The following is a 19270-nucleotide window of genomic DNA, read 5'->3' on the forward strand; positions in this document are numbered from 1 at the left end:
ATGAAATAATATTGTCATGTGGATGGTCCTGGCTACCACAAAACCACCACACTCGGAGTTTGTTTTTTAATTTCCTGAGGATAAGCCACATTATTGTGACCGACCGACACAAATAGATCGTTGGTTCCCTTGTACGATTTAATTACCCATCCATCCGTCACGCGAATAAAAAGCAGCACCTCTGGCAGGGAAGGGCTGTTGACACCATATTTGGCTTTCAGTGGGAGCTGGTATTACGAGTCATATTGGTGCAATGGTGTTGTGGGAATATGAATTGGGGCTAATTGGTGTAAAATAGATTAATTGTACCATCATTACATGTTTAGCATAAATGTGGTTCCAGTGTTAAAACAACAGAGCACGTGTCAAAGTTTGTTTCGGAGATTATAGTCGTGATCCCCTTTCCACTGTAATGTGTCTTCAAACTTCCCCACCATTCCCCTCATTAAGTCTTTAAATCATTCCCTTTGTAATCTGTCAATTTTTTTTTCTTTTACGTGCACTGAAATAATCAGCTTCGCAAGCTTAGCAAATTTTCCCTCTAGGACAGCAAGGGTATGCCTCACGATCATGCACTCAGGTAAGGACTGTGGCCCATGCTGGAAATCGCTTGATTGTGGGGGTAGTTTGAGAAGCCAGGGAAACTGATACATCATGGGTGATGAAGGTTGTGGTCAAGTTTCATCAAAATCATGTGTGTAGTTTTGGAAAAGAGCAAATACATATTTTGGGGATTAAAACCCTCCCGTAGACCCCTTTAATGAGCACAGATTTTGATGCGGACGATACACTTTGGTATATCATGGGTGATAATGGTTGTGGTCAAGTTTCATCGAAATTGTGTGTGTAGTTTTGGAGAAGAGAACAAATTCATACTGTATTTTGAGGGATCCAAAAAAAACCCCGTATACCCCTTTAATGAGTGCAGATTTTTACGCAGTCGATAAACTTTAGTGCATCAAGGGTGATGAAGGTTGTGGTTAAGTTTCATAAAAATTGTGTGTAGTTTTGAAGAAGAGAGCAAATATCCATTTTGGGGGATCAAAACCTTCCCCCCCCTCCCCTCCGTAGACCCCATTAATGAGCGCAGATTTTGATACGGTCGACAAACGTTGGTACATCATGGGAGATGAAGGTTGTGGTCAAGTTTCGTTGGAATAGTGTGTGTCGTTTCAGAGAAGAGAGCAAATACCTATTTTGGGCAGTCAATCTGTCCATAACTTTTTGAGATATTCTGCTCACAGACAAACAGGGTTGAAAACATAACCACCGACCAGTTTCGGTAGCAGAGGTAATTACGCTGGAGCCGTCAACTGTAAAGCTTATGGAAATGACTGTAAGCTTTTGGAAAATATGGGAACCCCTTCAACACCCCACCCTCATGATGACAGTCTAAAACTAGGTCGAGATTCGAACCCAAAGATAGACTTATCAGACAGCTCTTGTGCAAGTGCCCAATACCTCCAACTTTTACTCCAATACGAATTAGAAACATTGGGAATCGATGAACAAACAGACACGGTGTCCAGGATTTCAACCTTCCATTGAAATAAAAGTTCAGTGCTCAGATGGGAATGTAAAGTAGGCCAACCCACATTATCTGTAAAGATGATGTCACCCATTTTCTTATCGACAAAACAGTTGCAAAAGGTTTTATTTCTTTTTTTTATTGAGCAAAAAATAAACATGTAAAATGAGCCAAAACAACCCCAAAATCCCAAAATATGATCAGTAGGAGTTCGTTGTATTCCACCAAATCATCACATGAAGTTGTGGGTAAATGTTTCGTAGCTGTCCAGCTCCAGCTAGAGCTGAATCTGCTGTGTTTTGTCTCATCTCCATCAGCAAAGTGTGCTTCCAAAGATAAGTTTGCAGAGCGAGACCTATGCTCATCCTGCATACAAATGCCCTGGCCTCTGAAAAAAACATCATTATCATGTGTTATGTATAGTCTGGTGTTGACTTAATGGTTAAGGTGGCTGGCTTAAGACCTGAGGGTTCTTGAGTTTGATTCCTTGTAGTTTCGGTAAATAACAACAGGTGGGTTGACTCAGCCTGTCATCCTTCTGAGGTCAGCAAAATGAGTACCAGCTTACTGGAAACAGGGGACACAGCCACGTTTCTAGCAATGATGCAACAAGCAACCACAGGCTGCAAATGAAATAATTGTTATATATGATGTCATAAAGCAGTTGTTCCATATTAAAGGTGGATAAAGAAAATTTGAAGCTGATGTTTTTTTTGTTTTTTTTCCCCCACAATTGATTAATGTGGACAGACATTACCGATACAGGGTGTTTCAAAAAAAGTGTACCATTTGAGCAGCCCGATATTCTGTCCTTTCTAATGCGATACCCTTCTCTCTTGCAGGTTACGGTGGTGGTGGTATACCATTTCTAACAAGTAGTCAGTAGCACCCAAAGTCAACAATGGTGTTCACAGTGGAACAAAAAGTGAAAACCGTGACTTTGGTTTGAGACAAAATCCTCCATGCAGGTGCACCGTCGATACTGTAAGTATGACAATGTTCACACCCGTAATGGACCTTCCAATGGAAGCATTCAGAAGTTGTGGAGCACTTCCAAGAAAAGCACATGGAAGCGTGAAAAATTAAAATCAAGGCAACAGTGGGCACCCACCAAGTGTTACCAATGACCAAGGGAACATTGATCTTACGAGAGATTCTGCTTTCGAAAGTCCGAGGAAATTTCTCGTCGGTGTTCCTGAGAACTGGCGATCTCAGCCTCATCTGTGTGGCGCATTCTCACTTCTGAACTCAAGCTCTCCCAACATCATATCTGTAAGGAATAAACAAACTCTGAATGACACGGCAAGCTGAGTAACAATGTGTGATTGGTTCAGTGGCCGAATGGAAATTTACCAAAATAGGATCAACTCCTTGTGGTTCAGTGATGAAGCACATTTGCATTTGAATGGGGATATCAACAATCACAACAACATCTTCTGGGATGCTGAGCCTCCTGAGGAAGTGTCCGAGATATCTCTCAAGGGCCCCAAATCCACTTGCTTCTGTGCATTGAACGTCAGATTTGGGTATGCTGGGACCGTATTAGTTCGAGTACACCAATGGTAAGATGGTGGGTAACAGTCAACGGTGAGCGGTACCGCGAGGTCTTACGCCGATTCCACACTAATCTCGCTCAACGACCGTCTCCAAACCAATTCAGACTTGCATGGTTCACGCAGCACGGTGCCGCCACCACACACTGCAGGTGAAACCATCGACTTGTTCTACCAGCTGTTTGGAAATCACGTCATCAGCCTGGGGCACAGCACAGTAGTCAGCGTCCCACAGCCCAGATTTGAATCCACTGGATTTTTATTTTGGGGTGCTGTCAAAGGTCAAGTTAACACCAACAAACCTCAAACCCTGGCTGTCCTGAAGCAGAAGGTGGAGGACTACTGTCAAGCTACCATTCCAACCACGTGCAGATGAGTTTTGGAGAATTTTGGAGTCAGGATCAAAGCCTACTTGAACAGAGGTGGAGCACACATTGAAAATGTCAATTACAAGCAGTATAACGAGTGAATTAAAAATGGCATGGTGTGTGCTTTCCATCAATGTACCACTGAACTTGCTCCCTTTTGTAATTTTTCTACACCAAAACGTTCAAACAGTCCAGTTTGTTTGAAACACCCTGTATATAAATACGAATTCTTCACAAGCTCTTGAACCAAGAGAATCATCTCGCAAAACAAACACAGCTTCGAGAGCACAGGTGGGCAATAATTTTTGCGTGTGGGCCACAGAAGAATTTCGGTATGTCGTCGCGGGCCACATATCTGTTTTTCAATAAAATGATCTCACCATGTAAGTAACTTCAAATTCATGATGCTTGAACGGTTAGTGCATTCAAGTTTAGGCCTAATGTGTTAAGACATTTTCACATGATAATCACAGAGAGGAGACTAGTAAGTTCGTGTTTGCCAGATTGTCGAAATGTCTGTTAAAGTAAAAGTTTAAAATAAAAAAACTTATGCAAAGTCGTCTTTAAATATGTCTGTGACATGAAACATGGGTCTGGGATCCAGAAGCAACCAGAGAGGAGACTGCGGATTTAGTTTCCCGGTCTGCGGACCGGCTTTAATACAGAACGAGACGGATAACAATACGACGAAATGGAGAAAAGAAATAAAAGTTTCACTTGTTCACTCTCAAGGGTTCACAGGCATGAACATAAACTAAAATTAAAAAAAAACGAAATTAAAATAATCCTTTTTAGGAACTTTGCACTTTTTTCATTCGAGCAACCATCTCATGCGATTGTCCATCTTTGTCTTTGTCAGACATGTTCTCATACATGGCTGCATGTTTGCTCTTGAAGTGTCGGTTCAAGTTGTATTCTTCTAATATAGCGACGCTTTCTTTGCAAATTAAGCACACACCTTCCCCTGCCACATACGGAAAGAAGTATTCTGAAGTCCACTCCGCACACCTTGTTAAAAGCTCGGCATTCGGCGTCTACTTTTCTCGTCTTCGATAAACTCGTGCTTGTATCCCTTCATTAACGTGCGACAAATGTGAATACCTGCAAAACTGAAAACTATACGCTGTAGCTAATTTCTGCGTGGCTCCAGTGCTAAACAATCGGCTGTTGTGATTAGCAACGTAATCGTGGCAACCAATCATCGGCCCGTACCCTTCACGCAGACTTTGCATCGTGTTCCTGCTGTACAACGTTCGCCGATAAAATAGATGAAAAGTCCCCCAAATGTTATTGCTGCGACTGCGTTTAAATAACCCTTTTAATCAAAACGCAACCACCTGGATTTTGTTTTTAGGGCAGAAGAATACAGTCTGGTCTGGGAGTCATGGTGGGTGGAGTGAAGTAACATGGGGGCAGGATCTGGCTCGCGGGCCGCATTTTGTCTACCCGTTCTGGAGTTAGCTGGAAGGAGCTCTGTTCGGTGGGATAGCGGACTGTTTCGTCTTGGCAAGTGACTCCTTCATTGTTCCATCATAGTTCTCCACCATCATTTGTAACCTCCCCGACAACTTTTCAAATTCTTGCCATGCTTCTCCCCAGCCGCCCAACAGGGGTGATGCCAGTGATTGATGCATAAATGGGATGACTGTTTTTTCTACAATGGTCTCATCACCCCAAGGAAAGGATAGAGAACCCTCATTGCGCAAGCAGATGGAAATCTCATTCACAAGATCCTTAATTCGATCAGCCAAGAGATGAGATGACCAAAAGGAAGGTTCAGTACTGGTACCGTGAAGAGTTTTGAGAAAGAGGGATTCGATGAAGAGGTGACAAAAACTTGGAGAGAGTGAAGAAGAAAGGAGTGAAGAAAGGGAAGTTGGAGCTGAAGTGGGTTTATTTACAGAGATGGTTTTGAATGGCGGTGGTTTTGTGTACCCACAGAACAATGCTAACACTATTCGAGCGCAATCGATGTGACAAGATGCTGGTCCAAGCTGCCGTGTAATGCTCGTGAAAAACCTCTTCTCATATACTCCCAAAGACATTTGCCAACCTCCTTCAAACGTATCAGCCAAAGCATAGACTTCCGAGCCAGTCAGCCTTACAGCAGGCACCAGGTTGAAGTTGAGCCTATGGCCTGAATTAAGATGCAAAGCCAAACAGCCTGGATAGTCAGTATCACGAAGCACCAGCTCTCCATCAAAACTGGGCTTTCCAGCCTGCAATCCTGCAGCAAGGCGGTGTTGGAACCAGTTGGCCAAGGCTGGTGCTGTGATGTTGACTTGTGAAGTGTCGCATCTTGGGCTGTTGTTACAAACGAGACAGATTGAGTCTGGCTCACCATTCCGGCAGCCACAGGTTTGATTTTTGATGGAGCAAAGAGCCACCTGTGCCATGGTGTGGCTCAGGCTGCTTTGGCTGTTCCGTCTCGCTTCTGCTTTGACATCCAGCACCCACGGACCTTCAGCTGATAGTGGTGCGTACAACTCAAAGAGTGGGGGTGAGCGAAGGACTGCTGAAACTCGAGCTGATACACAAGGTCCAAAAGAAAAACCCGGTCTTGGACATCCATCCTTTATCTCACCGGTCCACAGGTGCATGGTGTCATCAGTGGGCACGGCTGCAGCTGCTGACTCGAGGAGCTTGTCAGCAAAACCTTCGATTAAATCACGGCTTTGTGCGAATCCTGGATCATGACTCAGCGAGCATTTGAGTTCATTGCACAGCCCTTTCCAAGCTTCAGGTTGGCATGGTGGAGTCCATGAAGAAGTGTGATGAGGTGAACATTTCGAAGGAGCTACGATACAGCCTTGATGTCGACGCCGAGACCTCAATGCCGCCGTAACAAAAAGGACAGTGAAAAGGAGTTCTCCGAGCCCCAAACCAGCATCCAATGCAAAACAAGGTCTCACAGGTCCTTTTCTGGAGAAAGTCAAGATTTCGGGTTTCGTTGAAGGATCCAGGTCGAAGTTTGGAGGAATCGAGGGCCAATTTTCATGGTGCGAAGAGCCGGGCGGGGAGCACTGTGGAAGAAGAGCTGCTAACATGGCAACATAGCTCCAGGGCGACAGCATGGCTAGGGTGGAGACCAGAGGAAAAGAGAGAAGGATTATAAATGGGTAACAATCATCCGAACATTATATGGCAAAACAATCTGGGTTGCTATAGGGTTTGAGATACCATATTCTCTCTGGGTCTCTCCCCTGTCTAATAATTGTTGTTGTGTGAAGTGGTGTTGTGATCCCAACAATTATAATTGTTGTGTGAAACAAGAATCTGACATTTCGGGCGTCGACCCTTCAGTGGAGCAAAGGAGGGCTCAAAGGATTATCGCTCCGAACGGTTAACGCCCGAAACGTCGGCTTCGTCTTGCTTCCTCCGGTGGTTAGCATACCTCGATCAGCATTCCGGTGATTTCACCGACTGTCCTACTTGCGTGCCGATGCAGGTTGACAACAGCATCCATGAGCAAAACTAGTTCTTCATAGTAATTGTCGAGTCATCAAAGAAATGGTTTTAGTTGGGAAAGGTCAGAAGTTACAAAAAAAAAAATTTTTTAGGGAGCAGCGAGCTCCCTTTGTAGTCTCCACCAAGCCTTGTCTTTGTAATGGGAGTACTTTGTTCAATTGGAGTAACAAAGTGGGTTGCTGCTCTTTTGTTAATAATAATACTTATTATTACTGAGGTGTCACAAAGGAGGTAGTCCATCATTACGTTTCTGTAAGCATGCATCCATTTCCTCATTGGAGATGGTACAAAAAATTTTGGATACATGATCTAGGCTCATGGAGGAGCAGAATGGAAGGGAACAACATGGAAAGAGGGAAGCACCAACAGCAGAGTAGAAGGGAGAGTGAGACTAAGGGGACGGGGAAATGGACACCTGGGGGTGAACAAGCGGTACACAAGTTGAACGGAACACATTGAGAAAAGGAAGGGGAAAGCGGGGATGAAAGATAGAAGGAACAAAAGGAAAGAGGTGAGGGAGAGGGGGGAAAATCACGAGAACCTGGAAAAAAGGAGTGCTCGGGAATGGGGTCATTTGGGGGTAGAAGAGATCATGAGTGTGGATGAGGGAAATGACCTGAGGTCTTGGTGAACAGGTGTCTTGAAACAGGAAGAATGGGACTGAACAGACTGGGGGAGTTGGTTCCACAGGTGAGAGAAAAGAGGAACAAATGAGTGGAGGTGAGCAGTGAGCCTGGGTTTTGGGAGTTCAACACGAAGAGGGTAACTGCAGACCGTGTGCACCATGCAGAAACTTGGGAGGAACAGAGCCAAGAGAGGACAGAGTGTGCAAGAGCAAAAGCAGCACAACACAGAGAGACCACCAACCTGCCTGTGGTGTGAGAGGAAAAGGCCTACACTTGCTCCATCATCTCACCAACATTTCAAACTACCGCAGTTCATGTTTTAAACATCAACTTGTGACTGATTACTCTGTATCAGATCACGAGAACCCTTACTGGTCATTAACCGCTATCGCAGCCCCCAAAAGCTCCTACACTGAAGCTGTTAGCCATCTTGTCCCAAAGCTCAATAAAGCTTTAGGAGGAAAAATGTAAACTTAAAATTTGTGGAATTGCAGGACAGCTGTTGGTGCTTTTAAAATTTCCTGATGTGGGATTCATTCCCAATTCGAGGAAAACCGTCTTCCTGGTATCTTGCCCACTGAGGGGGGGGGGACAGCATAGAGCAAGCATTCTATTGTGATCTTGTGACACAGTGTCTGACAGCATGGGGGCCAGGTAGCACACTTACCTTTGAGATATCTAGCCTGGGTTCGATTCCTGATGTGGCTACAGACTATCTCATTGGTGTTCTGCAGACAGGGCGTTGTGTCGTCCAGCGGACGGACGTTGTTACCACTATGAGATCGACCTCATGGACACATTTGGTTGTATTTAATCTGGCAGCATGGGGGCCAGGTAGCACACTTACCTTTGAGATATCTAGCCTGGGTTCGATTCCTGATGTGGCTATAGACTATCTCATTGGTGTTCTGCAGACAGGGCGTTGTGTCGTCCAGCGGACGGACGTTGTTACCACTATGAGATCGACCTCACGGACACATTTGGTGGTATTTAATCTGGCAGCATGGGGGCTAGGTAGCACACTTACCTTTGAGATATCTAGCCTGGGTTCGATTCCTGATGTGGCTACAGACTATCTCATTGGTGTTCTGCAGACAGGGCGTTGTGTCGTCCAGCGGACGGACGTTGTCACCACTATGAGATCGACCTCATGGACACATTTGGTGGTATTTAATCTGACAGCATGGGGGCTAGGTAGCACACTTACCTTTGAGATATCTAGCCTGGGTTCGATTCCTGATGTGGCTACAGACTATCTCATTGGTGTTCTGCAGACAGGGCGTTGTGTCGTCCAGCGGACGGACGTTGTCACCACTATGAGATCGACCTCACGGACACATTTGGTGGTATTTAAGACTCCGTCTGGTGTGTTCAGTTTTAAATAAATATGGATGACCGATGACGTGTGCAATGATCGAATTGTGGCGCTGTGCCTGAACGGCAGATTCAATGCTGCCAAAGTAGCTTCGAGGCAAGGATTACACTGGGTGGTTTGCCATTGCTTTCCAAGTGGAAGTGAGGAAAGGAATTTGTAATTTGTTCAGGGTGCCGGCGATAGCTCACCCACTCTTCGCCAAGGACATCGTGGCATCTTTAACGTCTATCAACTAATTTTGACGGACGGGTCACCTCGTTGGACGTCCATGCGATCGGGACGACACACGTGCGAAACACCAGGACGGCAGTTTGCAGCTAGCTCGAGGTTGTTGTTGTTGTTGTTGTTGTTCGAAGAGGCGAGTGTGCGTACCTGTCGGCCATCCTGCCAGCCGATGACGTTTGTACCAAACGGTGGAAATAACCACGCGGAGGGTTCCAAACTTGGGCGTCGCTCATATTTAAATGTTCTCAACTATCCACTTATAAAATTCCAGCCATTTAAATGAGCTCTTGTGTATTTTAGTTGAGCCGTGTCCGAGCTGTCGGCCGTCTCACCTTGTCCAATGCGCTCCGCGTCGCTCTGGCCGAGGACCCGGCGACCAGCGCCCTTCCTGCTCTAACGGGACAATCTGCACCGATGGGCAGCGGGACCACCGGCCCGACTAGCACGTGTCACACTCCATATCCCGCTCGCGAACAATACGGAGCGTTCTCAGGATCGGGGACACAATGGGAACACTGTGCGGACAAGGCGCGCGCGCTAAACGGACTATCATGACGCGCCTCGTGCTCGTGACCAGGATGACGTCGGTTTTTCCGCCATCTTGTGGTCTCGACTTCGTGCGGCGGGAAATCCGACAGAGGAAACGACATTTAAACGAAAAATCACTCATGGAGTGAGACTGCACAAAACGGCACAAAGTAGAATGGCACTCGGTAGAGCGCATACCTCTGCCAGGTGGAACAGTTCACGTTTTGTATCCCACTGATGGGCTGGATCCGAACCAAAATCCAATCCACTTGTTCTTGTCACCTATTCAACTCATCCACCTGGTTTTGTCATAACTCCTCGACAACTTTTTGAGATATAGTTTTTGGCCCGATATATCAATTTTAGAAATCAGGCCTCTGTTGACATTTTGACCATAAAATTAAGTGGTAGTTGAATTCAGCGACCTGATATGAAAATACTTTTCAAATTTCAAGTCAATCGGATGAAAATTGAGGATTTTAGAAAATTTGGCCCAAATTGGCCTTTTGGCCTATGTTAACCTCAAACTTATAATGTGGTTGAATCCAGTGACCTCATATGCAAATGCTCTTCAAATTTCAGGTTAAGTGGATTAAACTTGAGGATTTTCAAAATTTCACCGATGTTGACCTTTTGGTCTATGTTGACCTTTTTGCTGATGGTGACCACAAAAATAATAGGTGGTTGATTTCATTGACCTGACATGTAAATCCTTTTCAAACTTCAAATCAATCGGACGAAAATTGAGGATGTAGAAAATTTGGCCCAAATTGGCCTTTTGGTCTATGTCGACCTTTTGGCCTATGCTTACCTCAAAATTAATAAGTGGTTGAATTCAGTGACCTGATATTCAAATGCTCTTTAAATTTCAAGTTAATTGGATTAAAATTAAGGATTTTAGAAATTTGGCTTATTTTGACCTTTTGGTCTGTTGACCTTTTGATCCACGTTGACCTAAAAATGAATAGGTGGTTTTGCTCAGTGACTTCCGCCATCTTTGAGATATACTTCGTATGTAAATCCTCTGAAAATTTCAAGTCAATCAGATGAAAATTGACAATTTTAGAAAATTTGGCCCAATTTGGCTTTTTAGCCGATGTTGATCCCAAAATTAAAAGGTATTTGAATTCAGCGACCTGATGTTCAAATGGTCTTAAAATTTCAAGTCAATCGGATTAAAATTGACAATTTTAGAAACAATTTTAAAATTTGGCCTATTTTGGGTTGACCTTATGGCCTATATTGACCTTTTCACCTTTGATAACCTCAAAAGTTATAAGTGGTTGAATTCAGTGACCTGTTGTGCAAATCCTGTTCAAATTTCAAGTCAATCGGATGAAATTTGAGGATTTTAGAAAATTTGGCTCAAATTGGCCTTTTGGCCAATGTAGACCTTTTTGGTCGACCAAATTTTACGAAACTTCAATGCGGGACCGTCGCAGTGTCCATGTCATTAATCTGAAAATTTCAGAACGCTCGGTGGAGCGGTTTTGGCTGGAGGCAAGCGGACAGACAAACAAATACAAAATCAAACATAAACAAACACACAAACACACAAACAAACAAACGGAGGCGATTAGTATACTTGTCAAAAAAAAAAAATTCTTGCCAAGTAGTAAACCTGCGCGAAACCGTTGCAAGAAAACGAGTCGCCTTTATTTAATATATTATTTTCTTGGCATCAAGGTCAAGGCTCGTGGAAGAGCGAGAACATAGAAAACGGATCAGGAGGCGACCAAAACAAAACGAATAGCAAAGACGATGGGGGGGAACCACCAATAGCAGGGCCGAGAGACAAAATCGATGGAGATGGACCAACAAAGGATGCAGGTAAGGATGAGGGGTAGGGGAGAATGCAGGGGGTGGACAAGATGGATGCAGAAGTAAACTCTCCGGAAGGAAAAACTGGAAATTGGAGGGGACATAGGTGTGGTTTAACGGGGGTAGAAAAGATAAGACCCACGGTTGCAAAAAGCATTTTAAAGAAAAGATTTGAGGATTTACTTCAATATTTCCTCGAGTTTCCCCTTTCGGGTGCTCTTCATGGAAACCCTGACCTGAAACACATTCCAAGGAATAACTCGAGTTATACTAAGGATATTTGATTTCCCAGGAGTAATTTCCACAACAAAATGGTTAAAATAATTTATTTATAAAATCCATTGAGCTGACAATCCCACGCATGATAATCTGGCCCGATGTGAAGGTGTGCTCTGGTTCAGGTACTGCAGGTGCAGCTGAACGAGTTGTTAGTCCGTGCTGCTCGTGTAGTGGTACTTTCATGGTGCGAATATTTATTACTTCATGTTCAGGTTATTTCGATACCAATTCAGTTGATACCGACGGTGATCCTCGGGGAAAAAGGTCAACTGCGTACGTAATAAATAGATTGAACGCGGTGTGCTACTCGGTCCATAACTTGTCAATCCCGTGCCAAGAGACGCGTGGGGCCATCATTCGACTCGGGGGAGTCCCGGTTTACCCTGTGGACCCAGGTCTTACTCAAATTGAGGAATTTTAACAATTGTACACTATTTATAGTTATCGTGTCGTAATTGGACATTAAAGTACTTCAACAACACACATCATACAAGTATACAAGATATTGTCTCTCTTGTGCTTGAAATATACAAGGTGTTGTCCACCAATGCTTCTGTCTTCTCCTGAAGCCAGTTTGTAGATAGCTTTGCCACCATCTTGCTTTTTGGACACCTCTTCCCAACGTTACCAGTCTCCGGGATTTTTCCTGGAATTCTGGGATTTTGCATGTTCAGGAGGAATTCCGGGAGGAATTGACAAATTCTGGGAAATTCCGGGATTTTTCATTTTTCCACGAAACAAAAATATATTCTATCAAATTTTTATCCTAATCTCGTGCCTTGTAGACTTCTTCCTCATCATGGTAGTGCGAAACTCGCTTGATCTTGATCTTGATCTATATATATATATATATATATATATATATATATATATATATATATATATATCTCTCTCTCTCTCTCTCTCTCTCTCTCTCTCTCTCTCTCTCTCTCTCTCTCTCTCTCTCTCTCTCTCTCTCTCTCTCTCTCTCTCTCTCTCTCTCTCTCTCTCTCTCTCTCTCTCTCTCTTTCTCTCTCTTTCTCTCTCTTTCTCTCTCTTTCTCTCTCTTTCTCTCTCTTTCTCTCTCTTTCTCTCTCTTTCTCTCTCTTTCTCTCTCTCTCTCTCTCTCTCTCTCTCTCTCTCTCTCTCTCTCTCTCTCTCTCTCTCTCTCTCTCTCTCTCTCTCTCTCACCAGTCCATTGGAATTTGGCTTCATGGCCAGAAATGACGGGCAAGTTGTTTCTTCCGTACCCCACCAGATGCCACATCTGGAACGGCCAAAAAAGCTGCAGAGGATGTGGTAACATCAACAGAAGGTAAAAAGCAGAAGAAAAAAAATATGGACAGACTTTCAGCAGGAACTGGCTAGACTTGGAAGAGTTCAAGAGTTGGCTAGTCCATGATTTCTCGAACGGTATTACTTGTTGTAAGATTTGTAATTGTGAATTGAAAAATCTGAACAAAAGCTCATTGACCAAACACATTCAGAACTGAAAAACACAAGAAAACGGAATGGGAAAAGAACGGTGTGTGTAACATCAGTGCCTTTTTGTCGAAAAAAAAAACGAGGACAACCTGAGTATGAGAACTGCTAGAGCCGAGGTAAAAAATCACTGGATTTATGGCTGAGCATAGGACGCCTTTTTTACACGCCGACCATTTGACACCTTTTTTAACACGCCGACCATTTGACGCCTTTTTTTACACGCCGACCATTTGACGCCTTTTTTACACGCCGACCATTTGACGCCTTTTTTACACGCCGACCATTTGACGCCTTTTTTACACGCTGACCATTTGACGCCTTTATTTACACGCCGACCATTTGACACCTTTATTTACACGCCGACCATTTGACGCCTTTATTTACACGCCGACCATTTGATGCCTTTTTTACACGCCGACCATTTGACGCCTTTTTTACACGCCGATCATTTGACGCCTTTTTTTACACGCCGACCATTTGACGCTTTTTTTACACGCCGATCATTTGACGCCTTTTTTACACGCCGACCATTTGACGCCTCTGCTTTCATCATTGTTTCCAAAGGACGATTCATGCAAAAAATATCAAACTCAAGAGAACAAAAGCCCAGTACATCATGGAGGATGGTATTGCCTTCCACGAGAGACGATTTTTAGCTGAGAAACTACAGAAAACCAAATTCAGTATCCTTCCTGATGAGTCCACCGACAAAAGTGTCAGTCAAATCCTTGCAGTCGTGGTGAGGTATTTTGATGATGAGAAATCTGAAATGAAGGATTCACTACTTGGCGTGATTGAGGAAGACGATAGCACTGATGCGGCAGCGGGATTATACAAGTTAGTGAAAAAACTATTACATGATGTGGATATACCACTCGCCAACGTAATCGGACTCGGCGCGGACAACTGCGCTACTATGATGGGCTCATCCAACGGTTTTCAGGCCCTAATTAAAATGGATGTGCCTAATATATTCGTGCAAGGATGCATCTGTCATTCCATGGCCCTGTGCGCCAATCACGCCGCCAAACTGTTGCCGTCTTGGTTGGAGGGTGTACTACGAGATATAGGAGCCTATTTTACCCGAAGTGCTAAACGCCAACGTGAGTTTGGTCTTATACAAGATGCGGTTGGGGAAGGAGCGAAGCACAAAATTTTGAAACCGTGTGACACCCGATGGCTTTCGAGGGGCGCCGTCGTAGGCTAGATTCTAGAACAATGGACGTGCCTGAAGTTGTTTTTCCAAACCGAAATGCGAGATGTCAACGATCGCACGGAGAAGGACAAAGCTGGCACATCTATCAGATCATGAATTCGCCTGGAACGGAACATATGCTTCTGTTCCTACACTACATTTTGCCAAAGATCGACAGACTCAATGCTCAGTTTCAGTCAACATCGCTGAATATTCAGAGTATCAGATGTGATCCGAGATGGGTACAGGGGGCTACTCAGTCTCTTTGTAGTGGAAACGAAGATAAAATCTACCGATGTAAGAGCCATCGACCCCAGTGATATTTCCCATCCACAAGCCACTCATGGACGTAATTCTGGGTGGCAAGTGCACCGCCAAACTCTTTGAAGAACCACTTCAAGCAAAAGAGGTACGTTTCCGTGAGGACTGCAAGGCGTTTTTGGTGGACTTGTGCTTGCAGATTAGAGATCGATTCGATATGACTCCAAATGGTGTGCTCGGACGCTTGAAAATAATAAATCCGCGAGATGCCTTGGGTGATGGAGACACGAAGCGAGCCGCTTCTATTAGCGCGCTAGCCACCCAGTCGTTTCCTCATTTAGTTCCCGATCTTGATGAAGTTGATGATCAATGGCGGGAACTCGGACATTGTGACGTCACAAAAGGATACGCTGATCCTTGCCGCACTGCTGGACAGTCCAGAGAAATTCTGGGATTCAGTGAGTAAAATGAAGGATGGACTCGGCGGCCACAAATTTGACATAATTTCACAGTTCATGAAGTACATTATGTCTTTGCCACATTCGTCGGCATGCGTCGAACGCATATTTTCTCAAGTCAATATGACAAAAACGAATCACAAATTGGTTACATGTTTCTACACTGGAGGCACGGCTCCTCGCATACCAGCATGTACCTGACCACAGAGGATGTGTGGCCTGGGAACCGTCCAAACTCATCGTCGAGGAAGTTCGTGAGGCAAGGTGTTGGCAAAGGTACGAGAACACAATGGGTAGTCAGAATCAGGAAGAATCGGTCACGTTCTATGACGTTTACGACTAAATCCTGGTATTACATGTGGGGTATGCCAACACCGACCCTGATCACAAACATCCTCGATGATGAGTTTGGATTTTGGATGGTTGTGTGATCGATATATGTAGCTACGTTCTTAGAATAACACATCTTTTGCAATTTTATGTCACTACGTTAACAGCTTGCATCTTGTTGTTTTAATTGCATTTTTTTTTTGTGCTGTTTATATATTTTTTCCATCAGAAGGCTATTCCGGGATTTTCCGGCATACCTCGGCAATGAGGATGCAGCACTCACTTCTGGTGTCCGATCGTGCAGTCTGTCGCCCCTGGCGACTTCCTTAACCTAAAGGAAGTCCTTACCTGAGGATTTCCTAAGGGTTGTTTATGCAACAGCCCTCAAGGAAATCCTTCCCTAAGGAATCACAGTGTACCTGAAGGGGAATCTTTCCTTAATGATGAGGGAATTTTATGCAACTGGGTCAATGGTTTTAGTGCTGATGTTTCGAATATCTACCATTCAGAAAGGTCCATAAGGATCGCGCGATTGGTTTAGCAGCAGTGAGCTGGAGATACGGGAAGTACGAAAGCAATGAAGAAAACTCTGGGAAGTACTCCGATTTCTGACATGGTGGGCGGCTTTACACAAATGTAATATTTATTCAACCACCTTGGGTGGAAATGTCGAAGCAGCCCAATGCTATGACTGTGACAACTGGTTTCATAAAGAGTGCTTTTCAGTTTTGAAGAAAATCTTAAAATTGATCACAGCCAATCCGACGGACCTTGTCCAGCTCCAAGGGCGACAGTATAATGGTGGGGTGAAGTTTTTTCGACAGAGTGCACGACCATACACCAGAAGTGAGTGTTACAAACATTGAGTTCGCTTTGCAGGATCCAACGTCGGCCAACACAACTGCAGGAAGCGGCGCCATTGCTGAGGACATCATGCATAAACCTGAATATACTGAGCTGGTTTTCACAGCAAAAACCTGCAGTAGCAGCAAAAAGCACAGTAACTGTAGCAGAAAGCATGGTTACTGCAGTGGAAGTCTTGGCGACTGAAGCAGAAGGGACGGTGACTGCGACAGGGTGCACGGCAACTCCAGCAGAAGCTGTGCAGGTATTGGGTGGCCGAAGGCTCACAAACATGCAAAATCTAGACATCAGAGAGCTCGCACCACAACGGGTAGTGCCACCTCGTTTACTGACAGTAAATGTCATGTCAATGATGACATACGCACTGATAACAAGGTCCTCAATGATGGAGCTGTCCGGGTAAAGGCTATGTGTAAACAATGTGGGCATAACACGACCTCCCAATTGGTACTATCGCCTACGGAACTGGACAGACAGCGGCACTCCACCAATGTTCTGTTCTTTGGTGTGCCAGAGCCTGCCAAAGAAGGTGTAGAGGAACGCATTGAAGATGACCTCAACTTCTTCACCCGATACTTTACAGCAATGATGTCAGGAAATGAGAGAATGGAGTTCAAAGGGGTCTTCAGGCTCGGGAAGTGTCCTACAATCCGAGGCCTATAGCTGAGGCCTTTGAAGGTTGTACTTAACACAAGTGTTGAGCGTCAACTACTTCTCAGCTGGACCAGTCACCTTTGAGGCATCTTTATCAGTCTTCAATCTGATCTGATAGCTGAGGAGAGACTAAAACGAAAGGAGCTCGTCAGACAGCTTAAGGAACGTTCATAAAACGAGGCAGGCCTGATCATCTGCGGACTGGAGATCATCACCAGGAAGCAGGGGCCATGCATGGTGGGGAGCAGTGGTAATGACTCAATCTTGTTGGCAAACGCACCCCGGAAGATCACTGTAATGTATACCAATGCATGTAGTCTGTTGAACAAAATGGATGGACTGTGAATGTTGGTTGCTCAATGCACCCCAGACATGTTAGGTGTTATGGAAACATGGCGAACTGATGACGTCAAGGATGCAGAGGTAGCCATTCCTGGCTATTACATGCTTCGTAGGTGGTGGTCGTATGGCAGCTTAGCTGCCGGGGTAGCTATCATTTCTTGAAGCGCGACTGTGTCGCTGATGCAGTGCCCCTCTACCAGTACACACACTGCAACTGGTACTCATTCCGCCGACCTCGGAAGAATGACAGGCTGAGTCAACCCCCTGGTGTATTAATTCAGCGGCTGACGGGGCTTGAACTCAGGACCCTTGGATCCCAAGCTGCCACCCTAACCACTGAGCCAACACCAGGCTACATGCTTCGTAGGGACCGTATAGCTCAGGCTAGGAGTGGTCGTGCTATCCTATATATAGTATAGCATGCATATCTACAGCATGTTCGGCTCCTCACAGCCATTGGGGACATTGAGACTCTTTGTTGTAACCTCAATGTACGGGGCACGTCCAAACTACTGATTGGCCTTGTGTACAGGCCACCAGGCAACATGATTGAGCAGGACATAACGGATCCCAGTCGATTATTAAATCTTGCAATTGAGGAGCGACTTCACCAGTACGTTGGGGAGCCAACTAGATATGCAGCTGGGTACATGCCATCTCTCCTGGACTTGGTTTTCACCAAAGACGATTGTGACATGGATATGTACCCATGTCTGCCACCTTTGGGGAATAGTGACCTTGCCTTGCTATCACGGACACAGGTCATAGATGGTGTCACCCTCAGACCTCAACCCAGCTTCCGCAGGTGACAGGGATATCTGGAGGGCAGACTATATTACCATGTGCCGAGATGCAGCAAGGAGTGTTTGGGACCTCAGCAAACGAGACACAATAGAGGTGTCATGAGCACAGGTAAAGAGCGCATCCATCACCTGATCACAACATATGCCCCGTTGTGCCATGATAAACCGATACATCTCAGTTTACCATGGATGTCAAGAGACCTGCTGAAGCAGCTTATCGCAAAGAAAAATAAATGGCGGCATTATCGACTCATAAGAAACCCGGAAGACTATACAGAGACATGACAGAAGTAAATAGACACCTTAAATTTATTCATTTCATATGTGTGACGCAGTTTTACTCAGTCATTTGTACTAATATTCGACTATTTCTTTGCAGAAACGAGTTCATGGGCCCTGTACGACAACTAACTATGCCTCAAACCCAGAGAGCAAACAAACTTTCCGATTTTCAAAGAGGACGAATTGTTGGCCATTCAGAAGGTGAAGTCAGCCAGTATCAGAGAGCTCAGAACCTTGGCATCCGCTTTCTACGGTCAATCGGGTGATTGTGCAATTCACCAGCGAAGGCAAGGAATCCACAGCTTCCCGTTCTGGCTGATCTGGGCCCTCAGAAAGGTGTCTTCGAGCCGTCAAGCGGTCCATTAAGAAAACTCCCCATTGCAAGGCCGCAGATGTTGCAGAGGAGGTCCAAGTTAGCTCAAGAACTGCCTTGCAGTACCTTCATCAACTGGGCTACTATGGGAGAGCAGCTCGGAGAAAACCTCTTCTTAGACCAGCCAACATTCAAAGGAGAAGGAAATGGGCTGACGAGATGGCCAACAGACCCTTGGAGTTTTGGCAAACTAATTTTTTTCAGCCGAGTCCCAATTTACTCAATTTTCTGACAATGGATGTGTATAGTCTGGAGACTTCCCAGTCAAGAGTTCTCTTTAAACCGATTGCAGCCAACTGTCAAACACGGTGGTTTTTTTAGTGATGGTGTGGGGAGCAATCTGGAGCACTGGTCGGTCAGAGCTTGTGGAGTGTGTTGGCAACATCAACATCAACACTACGACACACATTTCTATCCTTGAGGATGGACTTCTCCCCGTCTTCTTCACTCGTCAGATGGTCAAAAACAACACT

At 44.9% G+C, this 19270-nt stretch overlaps 1 protein-coding gene across 2 annotated transcripts; it reads right to left on the minus strand.

Annotated features, from left to right (window-relative positions):
* Positions 1-1651: 1651 nt before the first annotated feature.
* LOC147033150 (inositol 1,4,5-trisphosphate receptor-interacting protein-like) lies at positions 1652-9822 on the minus strand. 2 transcript variants are annotated; one of them, XM_085871245.1, is made up of 2 exons: positions 9476-9822; positions 1652-6525 (listed from the first exon to the last, which is right to left on the minus strand). In XM_085871245.1, the coding sequence occupies exon 2, from the start codon at positions 6521-6523 to the stop codon at positions 4907-4909; it is 1617 nt and encodes a 538-aa protein (XP_085727371.1). In that variant the 5' UTR covers positions 6524-6525; positions 9476-9822; the 3' UTR covers positions 1652-4906. The 2 variants fall into 2 exon arrangements, with proteins under 2 accessions (XP_085727371.1, XP_085727372.1); XM_085871246.1 differs by lacking the exon at positions 9476-9822 and adding an exon at positions 6630-8398.
* Between the last annotated feature and the right edge of the window lie 9448 nt (positions 9823-19270).

Source organism: Eptatretus burgeri, chromosome 2 (genome assembly GCF_056783735.1).
Source record: "Eptatretus burgeri isolate ZD-2024b chromosome 2, Ebu_testis_v1, whole genome shotgun sequence".
Lineage (NCBI taxonomy): Eukaryota > Metazoa > Chordata > Myxini > Myxiniformes > Myxinidae > Eptatretus > Eptatretus burgeri.

Coding starts and splice junctions, on each gene's coding strand:
- LOC147033150 (XM_085871245.1), bottom strand. CDS start 6,523: ATGCTGTCGCCCTGGAGCTATGTTGCCATGTTAGCAGCTCTTCTTCCA.